This window comes from Octodon degus, unplaced genomic scaffold (genome assembly GCF_000260255.1).
Source record: "Octodon degus isolate 3935 unplaced genomic scaffold, OctDeg1.0 scaffold00027, whole genome shotgun sequence".
Taxonomy (NCBI): domain Eukaryota; kingdom Metazoa; phylum Chordata; class Mammalia; order Rodentia; family Octodontidae; genus Octodon; species Octodon degus.
In genome coordinates this window covers 376725-387589 of record NW_004524603.1, presented here as the reverse complement: position 1 = coordinate 387589, position 10865 = coordinate 376725, and the positions used below count along the sequence as shown (strand labels likewise).

The window sequence follows — 10865 nt, the reverse complement described above, 5'->3', positions numbered from 1 at the left end:
GACTCCTGCCTGGCACGTTTGTGGAGTTTGATGGACGCTGGTCAGGGAGTGCCCAGACAGATGAGCAAAACAGTAACAAAAGGGAGCTGGGATGAAATTCTTCCAGTGCTTATTATCCTGGTGTCAAAGCCAAACCCATAGATTCTCATCATTGAGAATTATTTTCTACCTAATGACAAACTTGCCAATGGCTTGTTATAAAACTTTTCTTTCTTTCACCTAAGATTTGGCCACTTTATTTCTAATTCTTATAAATTTCTCCTTTCTCCACAGCCAATGTAGTAAAGATCCTTCTCTGGAACACACACACACACACACACACACACACACACACACACCCAGATGCAAATGCTGCTATGACTGCATATTCAAAAAGACATCAATTAATCGGTTTATTCAAATATTTATTTAGGCAACGTGTATGGAATACTCATTTGGTGCAAGGGGCAGCAAAGAAGAGAACAGTTTCAATTTTAATGAATTTGCCATCAGCTTTGTGGACAGGCCTTGACCTAAGACACCAATAGGCTTCTTCTTTTATCCACTAGTGAAAACACTGTGCCTTAGTCCCTAGCCTCCAGAACATTTGAGATTCAGGGCTTAGTGGCAGGAACTCTGGTCACTGGGACTGTGCCCTTGAAGGGGACATTAGCAGCCAGCCCTTTCCTTCTCTCTGCTTCCGACTGCCATGAGGTAAACAGCCATGCACCGCTGGCACGGCGCACTGCCTCGCTGCAGGTCCAGAGGCCAGGGCGCCAAGCGACCATGAACTGAAACTCTGAAACTGTGAGCCAAGAGAAACCTTTCCTCCTGGAGGATGTTTATCTCAGGTGTTATTTACAGTGACAGAAAACTAACAGGCCTCAAAAAGAAGGCATCTGTGAGTTCAAACAGGAATAAGGACATAAAACAAATGTCCTTAGCTCACCTCTGCTAAGCATACCCTCAATTTATTCCCCCCACTTAAAAAATGTGTTAAAGTAACACAAAAGTTAATTTTAATCATTTTAAGTAATACAAATCAGTGGTACTAAATGTGCCCATAATGTTGTGCAATCGTTGCTACCACCTGACACCAGTTTCTCATCCTGCAAACTGATGCTCTATACCCACTGAGCACTAACTCCTCAGCTGTGCTCCTCAGATCTGGACTCACAGCTCTACTTTTTGTCTCCATGGGTCTGATTATTTTAGGTACATCATGCAAGTGAAGTCATATGTAGCTCTCCTTCAGTGTTCTGCTTACACAGCTCACAGTGGCAAGTGCAGGTGTGCAGAGAAGCATGTAGGAGGGGTGGGCCTGCCTCCTGTGTGCTCTCAGCTCCTCAGGAGCAAGAACCCATGTGGGAGAGGAGGGCACTAGTCCATTAGCGAGGGCTGTGACCATTGCATGCATGCAGTGCATCACTGACAGAAATGCTACATAGCATGTGACTGTAGCGATGCTAAGAACATGGGTGTGCAAATATTCCCTCAAGTCCCTGCTTCAATTCTTCCAGGCATCCATGTGACGTGAGCTGAGTGTATCCTCCAAAAGTTCATGTGCTAGAAGGTCATCTCTCAGTGTAGTAGTGTTGGGAGGGACCTAGCAACAAGTGTCTGGGTCATGGGAATGGAGCTCTTACTGATGGACTAATGCCCTTCTCCAGAATGCAGGTTCTTGCTCTGGAGGGACAGCATGCAAGCAGACAGTTAGAAGCAAGCTCACCCCCACGTTTATGCCCCTCTGCAGACTTCTGCACTTGCTCTTTCACTCCCCAATGACTTGAAGCAGCATGATGCCCAATTTTCAACTCCCCAGCCATCAGGCCAGAGAGTCAACATAAACCTGCTGTACATAAATCACTCAGTCTAAGACCCTCTGCTACAGAGACAGAAAGTGGACTAAAACCATATGGTGATGATATTAAAAATATTAAAAGGTTTTAAAGAAGTGCCAAACTTTTCATAGCAACTATACCATTTTTTCTTCCCATTAACAGTGCCCATTCACATCCTCACCAGTACTTGTTTTTTTTTTTTTTAAATAGTAGCCACCCTAATGAATGTGAGGTGGTATCTCCCTATAGCTTTAATGCTCATTTTTCCTAATTAGTAGGGTGCTGAGTATCTTTTCATGTGTTTATTGGCCCTTTACACAGCTCTCTGGAAAAACGTTCATTCAATGTTTTTGCTTGATATTGAAGAGGATCTTGTTAAATCTGAAGAGTTCTCTTTATGTTCTGAATATTAATCACTTTATCAGACTTATGATTATAGAGATTGTATTAAGTCCACAGAATGGGGGCCGGGGAGATGGCTCAGTGGAATAAGCACTTCCCTGGCAAGCGCAAGGGCCTGAGATCAATCCCCGGTTCCGCCAAAAAAAAAAAAAAAAAAAAAAAAAATGTACATGTTCTGTTCTTTAATTCTTTTGAGCAATTTTAAGAACAGTTTTCAATGCACAAGTCTTTCATCTCCTGAGTTTACTCCTAGATCTTTTATTCTTTTTTTTTTTTTTGGTATTTTATTCTTTTTGACTATTATAAAACAATTTTTTCTTAACTTCTTTTGGATTTTCATTTTTAATATATAGAAACACAACTGAGTTTTTTTTGTGTTAACTCTGCATTTAGGTTTTTTGTTGAATTCATTTATTAGTTCTAACAGTTTACAGGTGTGGGATCTTTATGGTTTTTTTTTTTTATATATATATAAGATCATGTCATTTATGAACAGAGATGACTTTACTTCCTCCTTTCCGATCAGGATGCACTTTTTCCTTTTCTTCTCTAATTGCTTTGGTTGTGACAAGCAGATGTGGTGAGAGCAGACATCCCTGCCTTGTTCCTGAGCTTAGAGATTCAACGCTCCACTTGTGGCATAACATAGATTATGGGATTTTTCACATGTAGCTTTTGTTATGTTGAGACGGCTTTACTTCTAGAATTTTTAGTGCTTTTATTATGAAAGAGTAATGCATTTTGTAAAATGCCTTTTCTGTATTAACTGAAACAATCATGTAGGCTTTTCCTTTCCTTCTTTTTTTGTTTGTTTGTTTTTGTTTTTTTGGTACTGAGAATCGAACTCATGACCTTGTACTTGCAAGGCAGGTGCTGTGCCGCAGAGCTATGTTCCCAGCCCCTTTTCCTTTCCTTCTGTTAACATGGTGCCTGACGCTGAGTGATTTTTCACTTGCCGCATCACCTGTGTACTCTGGAGATAAGCCCTACTTGGTAATGTGTGCAACCCTTTCATGTACTTTTCATAGCAGTGTGTGCTGCTGACTGAGGCTTGTGAGTATTTTACTGAAGACTCTTGCATCAACAGTCAGATAATGACTGGCCTGTAGTTCTCTTGCATTCAATTTCTCCTATTGAACGTACTTTCTCAATGGCAGTTATCTAGGCTACTATGAACTTACAGCAGAAGGTGTGTAAAATCTGGATCTCCAGGAAGAATTTAGTCAAATTCTAACAGCCAGCAGGTAAGAAGCATGCTTATCATATCCTTTACCTTATAGGTAACTAACCATGACACAAATATAACACAAATAAAAAACTTACCTAACCTGAAGGTCCAGAATAATTTGCCTTTTGTCTACATTTTCAGTATATACCTTAACACCATTGACCCTAAGGGGCTGAAATAAGAAGTAGCTTATTTTAAAATACAAGGATGTTAAAAAACAAACCAATCAACCAACCAGCCAACCAACCAACCAACCATCCTACCTTGTAACATAAGAACAAGCTTCAGTGACTATATGAATCAAAATTCTGCTTTCACAGCACACTAGCTGATTAACTTTCAGCACTAACCCTAACCTTTTTCCCGTTTCCTCACCTGTAGGTTACAAATAACAATGACATCTACTTCCCATAAATAAAGCTCCTGACATCATATGCAAGCACTAACACTGAGATTAAGCAGCACAGCCTCTGCTCCCATATTTAGGGGCCTCTAAGCCAAGGGAACTGCCAACACACCCTAGGAAGGGCACACATGAGCTTGTGCTGGAGAGACTGTACCTGGAATAACTATAGAAGACACAATGCATTCCCTCCAAAAATAAAATCAGCATGGGCAGGGGAAGGTGGCCCACAGCCTGGAGAACATGGGATGGACAATGACATGGCCAGGAGGTGACACCACCACCACTACCAGACACTCCCTTGAGTATACTATCACCTGAGATACATTGCACAGGATGCCTTTGTGTTGTCTGTGCCTTGGATTGTGTAAAATGGGTACAGATTCTGAGTTTTTAATTAGTCATATCACAATGTTACCTTGAACGGTTGCTAACTGACTTAAAAAATAAAAAATAAAGGAAACTTTCTATGATCAAGTAGTATAAATATAATCCCAAGGATTTTTTTTTTTTTTGTGGTCGTGGCCGAATCAGCCCATCCTAGGGGCAGGGCTAGCACAGCATGTGATGTCAGGGATCGAACCGTGGTCCTTGTGCACTTGCCTAAGCAGGCCCTTCAGACCACTGAGCTATCTGACCAGCCCCCGAGGCTTTCATTCCAAGTGCTATTAGCAACCCACAGCTTCCTTTTTATATACGGTAGGATTCCATTAAGAAAACCTATCTTTTACCTACACAATCTACAACCCAGCATCAGAGTTCCTTGTCAATTAGCATACGCTTAGTGGTGAAGCTACACCTCAAACTCTCTAACAGGGCAAACTTTACTCTATGGGAAGAACAAAGGATAGCGGAACTCATTGCAGAAGGTTCAGGCAATGTTAAAAGGAAGCCAGGCCACAGAGACTGGGCTAGCCAGAACGGCTCAATGAAAAGGAGGTCAGGACCTTGAAGCACAAAAAGGCTTCATATGTGGGCAGATCCTGAGCTGTACGTACCATAGATACTAAGTCAGCCACATGGTGAGTGTATTCCTCTGGAACATGTGGTTTAAAGTGTTTTTATGGTCTGATAGAAATCCAACTGTACAAGGAGTTCTGGGCACAAGGAAGGGCACCGGAGGAGGCACTGACCTGCTGGCCCATATCCACCTTCGTGAAGCTAAAGGTGCTGAGGTGGGTGTTTGCTCCCCGCACGGCTGGCTCTATGGTCTCTCGAAACAGCTTCTCTATGAATTGGCAAATAAAAGGCCACATGTGCTTTACAGTCTGGGGAAAAAAAACCACAGTAAACAAATGTTATAATGCTTAATACACTTGAATCATTGTGAAAATTAGAATCATATAATTTACCAGAATTTGGTTTTTAAAAATGTAAGAGGGAAATGGCCTTCTTACAGGAAAGCTATACTTCAAAATTCAATGTAAATTTTAAAAAGATATTATAACTTGTTACTGATTAATATAATACAAGAATTAGTTATTTAAGTAAATTCTATTTAAGCATATTAGCAAAACAATCACTAAATATCCTGTGGTTTCAGCTCATTGCTGGAAACCTTAAAACTTTATAAAGCTCAGTGATTATCTATTAATTTTTTTTTTTCCAGTGCTGAGGATGGAACTAATTTGGGGCTTTGCACACACTAAACATGCACTCTATCTCTAAGTTACAACCCCAAACCCATGAATTTTTTCAATTCAGACTACTGTCTCCCAGGTCTGTATAGTGATTTACCTACATTAGGATTCACTACATAGCCACAGCAATGCGCAGTGTACAAGGTGAAAGAGATCCAGTTCAAGCTGTACTGATTCAAAAGTACAATAGAGATTGCTGGGGAATTATTTCTCTCTTCATAAAGTTTCTGGAATTTCCACTCATGATTGCTATAAAGCAGAGTTGAGTGACTCTTCTCAGGAAGATACAAGGCCATACAGCAATGTCAACCATCCCGCTCTCTTCAGAAAGGAACACAGCATACACTCACGACTACACTCTCCGGAGAGCATAAGCCAGCCTGACTGGACTTCAACACTGCCAGCTTCCCAACTCCCAAATATGGAAAGATAGTCTCTCATCCTCTAATTCCCACTGATGTCTGGCATTTGGAATAGTCTAATCTTACCTTATTTAGCCATTCTGCTCTTTCAGTGTCTGGAAAATGAACCTAAGAGAAAACACACACACATGACTTACTCCTAACAACTGTGAATGTCCTGGGGATCGTGTCGTATTCCTACTGTGTGCCCTGCATTTACATAGCACTCTTGAAAACACTGTGCTCTTACACTCTGGAGCACAGTCTCCAGGAGGAAGCTGCAATGGGCAGCACCTAGCTTGCCACGTTCTCAGAGCCTGCAGGCAGAAGAGTCGAGTGGCAGCAAAGACCACCAAAGTCCTCTGCTTCTGACTGTCCAAGGAGTGTCCATGCAATCTGAAACATCACAGAATACACAAAACTGACCTCTTTAAAAGCAATCGTCTTTAGCATGGCCTTCCTTATGCTCTGGAAGTCCAGACTCAGATCCTTCACTCCATCTGTCTTCCACTCTTTTTCAGCTGAGCCTCAGCACCTTTCCATGTGAAGCTCCTCTCCACCTGGACTCCTACTCCACCGAAGTGCCTGCTGTAACTATAGTTCTCTATGGGTAGTGTCCATATAGTGGAAAAGTGTTTGGAAAAGCAAAAAGAAAGCTACCATATTTTTAAGAAGGTGAAAACATTTCCTCCTTTTAAAAAATCTTTTTATTTACTTGTTTGGTACAGGGTTATGCTACACAGCTCAGACTCCTACTGATCCCTCCTCTCAGCCTCCCCAGCGCTGGGATTATAGGCATGCACCACTACACTGGGTTTCAGTGGCTGGCTCAGCACAGGACTGGCAAAGCACGCTTGCCAGGCAGGTGCTTAGGCCGCTGAACTAGCTCCCTGGACCTGAAAATATTTCCTCTGTTGTTGGAATTAAAATAACACACCCATGCAGAACACGGCTAGCACCTTTTCTAGGCACTGACAGGGAGGTCTCCAAGGAAGAAGAGGGCTGGGACCACACTGATGCAGCGATCACATATCTGGTTTAGAGGTACAGTGGATCACAGCAAATGTGAACTGGCACCTGAGGAAAGGACAGAAAGGGCTCTGACGCCTAGACTTTCCTAAGTTCCAGAGAACTTGAACTAACTAAAGCCCCCCCATCCTGTGCTCTAGACAGGTGACCCTGGACCAGGCACAGGAACAGGAGATGGGGAGTTCAAAGAGGTTTCTTTGAAATCCATTCCACCTCTCAGGCCTCAATGTGAGAACAATTAAAAATGGGACTGATCGGCAGCCAAGCCTTGTTCCCAGAGATGCAGGCAGCCACATCAATCTCAGAAGCCATGGAGTGACTGGCCACCCTGGGCTTTGCTAAGAAGAAAAGCAATGGCAATGGCTCTGGCGTGGTAGGGGGTCGCTCTGCTCATTTGCTACACAGCATGAAGTGCTTGATTTAAATCAATCATGAAGTGGACTAAAAGGAGATTAAATTAGCCTGCAAACATCCTTAAGAACCAAACCCAAAGGGTGTCAACCTTCCAGAACTGAAGAAATGGCTGAGAATCTGAGATAGAATATATTCAAGATGCTGAAGATCAGGAAAGAGTACCACTGGAGATAATCACTACCATCCAGAGGATGTGTTTGTACCTCTGCTGAGAGGGACTCTGATTCTGGCAGAAGTGGATTCAGTGCTGAGCTGTATTGTCCCCCGACAAGGAAGACAGTCTAGGCACCACAGTGAGGAGAGCTAGAGGGTTTGGTAGATTCATCTAGGTCACACATTAATGCTGCACAATTTATCCAACACTGGTACCCTGCCATTTCTCAACATTATTGTAAAGTAGTTCTGCACACTAAGAGTCAGATCAGGAATGGGATAGGTGGTGGCCACTCAACGTGTGTTAAGCATTAAAGGGGATATTTAGCTGTGCTCTCTCTCAAATTTATTGTGAGGCTGTATCTCTTTCTGTCCCATTCCTCTAAACTCATCCAACCAACCACAAACACATCACAAAGGGCAAAAAAGAAATACGAAGCATCTTCTAGTTGCTGATGGTCAGAATGTCTTCACTGCAGGTGCTCCTTCTGTAATTTCAGAGTAAACACACCAAACATTTCTGCAGACATGTACCTAAGCGCTGGAATGTACCTGCCGTCTCTTTGATGTCTGTCCACTTTCCCACCCACAGCTTCTCCTTCTCTGGCTTCTCAACCGCGTTAAATTTAGCCACCAGAACAATTATTCTAGAAAACAGGAATCTCATTTCAACTTACTTACCCAAGACCTTGAGCTCCTATTATTTATCAAATAGTTCAACTTTCTTTCTCTCTTTTTTTAAAAAAATGTATTTGGTACAGGATCTCACTCCGCAGGTGGCTGGCTCAGTGCAGCCTGGGGGCGGGGCCAGCCCAGCATGTGGTGCTGGGAATCAAACCCTGGTCCCTGCACTAGCCTAAGCATGTGCTTAGTCTGCTGAGCTATCTCACCGGCCCTCTAAATGGTTCAACTTTCTCAGGCTGATCTTCAAAGAAAGTTCAAATCACATTTTCCTGGGTCTGCAGCTCAGGATTCTCACGGACACAGTATAGTTCTCTGCTCACTGCTGGTCCTCTCCACTCCTCAGCCAGCCACCTCCCTTAGAGCCATCTGGCTCAGCTCTGCACAAGTTCCCAGGGATGACAGCACCCCACAGCACCATTCCTCTCAAGCCCTCCCCCAGGAACCTGCATTTGTCACAACAATAAGTGCTCTCCAACAAGATCAGAGTCAGAACCCTCACCTCCTGCTGCCAGTCCATCGCTAAAATAATCAGCTACAGCTGGGCATGGTGGTACACGGCTATGATGCCAGCATGAGGAGGCTGAGATAGGAGGATGATAACTTTTAGGCTACCTAATAACGTTAAGGCCATCCTGGATTACATAGTGAAACCCTGTCTTAAATAACAAAAATTAAGAATAAAACATCAGGCTTTTTAACTGGGCCTTCTATCTCCTGGCATCAGGGAATTCTTGTTCATACAGAATCTTAATACTAGGTAGGCTAGTAAGTACTAGTCTGTGTTTTTCAGTCAGTATACAATGTTACATCAAATTCATATTTGAAAGTATCATCAAATGAACTTCTATTTTCTAATAAAACTAACAAAAATTATAAAAACCTACTACATCTGATAATATCAGAGGCAGAATTTTCAACCTAAAAACAGAAGCCATTTATTCTTAAAAATACTGTTTATATACAGATGCAAATGTACAGATAAGCACATGTAGATGTGTACAAGAATACATACACTACATTAGTAACAAGGAAAATAAAACACCTTTTTTATGTATTTGGTATAAGGTCTCACTATGCAGTGTGGACTTGTAGTGATCCTCCTGTTTTCAGCCTTCTCAGCGCTGGGATTACAGGCATGTGCCACCACGCCTGGTCTTGGTGGCTAGCTCAGTGTGCCCTGGGATGGGGCCGACACAGCACGTAGTCCTGGGGATCAAATCCTGGTATCTGCATTTGCCTAAACAAGCACTTAGTCCACTGAGCTATCTCACTGGCCCTTAAAACCCCTTTTCTATTATGCATTTCCATACTTTCAAGTTAGTTCCTTATGAGAAAAGCAAATCACTATTGGAATTTAATCATAAAATCAAGAAAATATTTTTAACTCAGAACTATATTTAGGGGCCTGGGAAATGGCTCAGTAGAATAAGCGCTTCCCTGGCAAGCGCAAGGGCCTGAGTTCAATCCCTGGTTCCACAAAACAAAACAAAACAAAACAACAAAAAACAAACAAACAAAAAAACTATATAAAATAACCAAAATTATGTGAAAATAAATTTGCATAAATTGAACCATATTTTAATTATATTAGGAGAGCATGATACTCAGAAACAGGATTCTCTCATAAGTAATCTATTCTAAATTTAATTTGATAGAAAATTTTTGGTACATCAAATTTGAGAGCCAAAATACAACTGTTATAGTGAAAATGGCCCAACTCTGAAAACATATGAAGATTTAATGCGATCCCAATGAAAATATCATTAGCATACCTCATAGAACTAGAGAAAACACTGCTAAATTCTTTTGGAACCAGAAAAGGCCTAGAATAGCAAAAGTAATTCTGAGCAACAAAGGCAAAGCAGTGGGCATCAAAATCCCCACCCTGAAATTACACTACAAAGCTACTGTAATAAAATCAGCATGATATTGGCAAAAAAAAAAAAAAAAAAAAAAAAAAAGACCTGCAGATCAGAGAACAGAAGATGCAGACAACTCCAAACACACTCAGCTACATTATTTTTGACAAAGGAGCCAAACATTCACGGTAAAATAGATTGGCTTTCCACATACAGAACACTAAAACTTGACCCATGTCTGTCATCATGCACTAAACTACAGTCAAAATGGATCAAAGATCTAAATATTAAAACAGAAACACTAAATTTACAGAAACAGAAAATAAGCAAAAATATTCAAGACAGGTGTAGGCAGAGACTTAATGAACAAACCCAGATCCCACGAATAATACTAGAAAGAATCAACAGATGGGATCTCATCTTATTAAAAATCTTTTGCATGAGAAAAGAAATCACCAACAGAGTGAAAAGGTAACTCACAGAGTGTAAAAAATTTATATCAAGTTGTCCCTCAGACAAAGGACTTCTATCTAGAAAATATAAATTTAAAAAAAAATCAGGGCCCCAATTCAAAGGCCCAATCCAAAAATGGACATCTGAGATGAATACACACTTCTCAGAAGAAGAGATACAAATAAATGCAAATAAGCACATAAAAAAATGTTTAAGATCATGCTTCATTCGAGAGATGCAAAATAAAACAATACTGAGATTCCATCTCACTCCAAAAGGAAGAGCTATCATCAAGAAATCAGCCAATGACAAACGCTGGAGGGGCTGTGGGGAAAAGAATCCCTTTTCCACTGTTGGTAGGAGTGTAGACTCCTGCAAC

At 41.4% G+C, this 10865-nt stretch overlaps 1 protein-coding gene across 1 annotated transcript in view; it reads right to left on the bottom strand.

The window, feature by feature from the left end:
- Window positions 1-6023, bottom strand: part of Esyt2 (extended synaptotagmin 2) — a 64911-nt gene extending 58888 nt beyond the window's left edge. The window contains exons 1-3 of the mRNA XM_023712923.1: window positions 5982-6023; window positions 4987-5121; window positions 3546-3622 (exon numbers count right to left, since the gene is read on the bottom strand). Of these exons, the coding sequence (XP_023568691.1) occupies window positions 3546-3622; window positions 4987-5109 (200 nt within the window). The 5' untranslated portion in view covers window positions 5110-5121; window positions 5982-6023. The remainder of the gene's footprint in view (window positions 1-3545; window positions 3623-4986; window positions 5122-5981) is intronic.
- Window positions 6024-10865: the final 4842 nt, after the last annotated feature.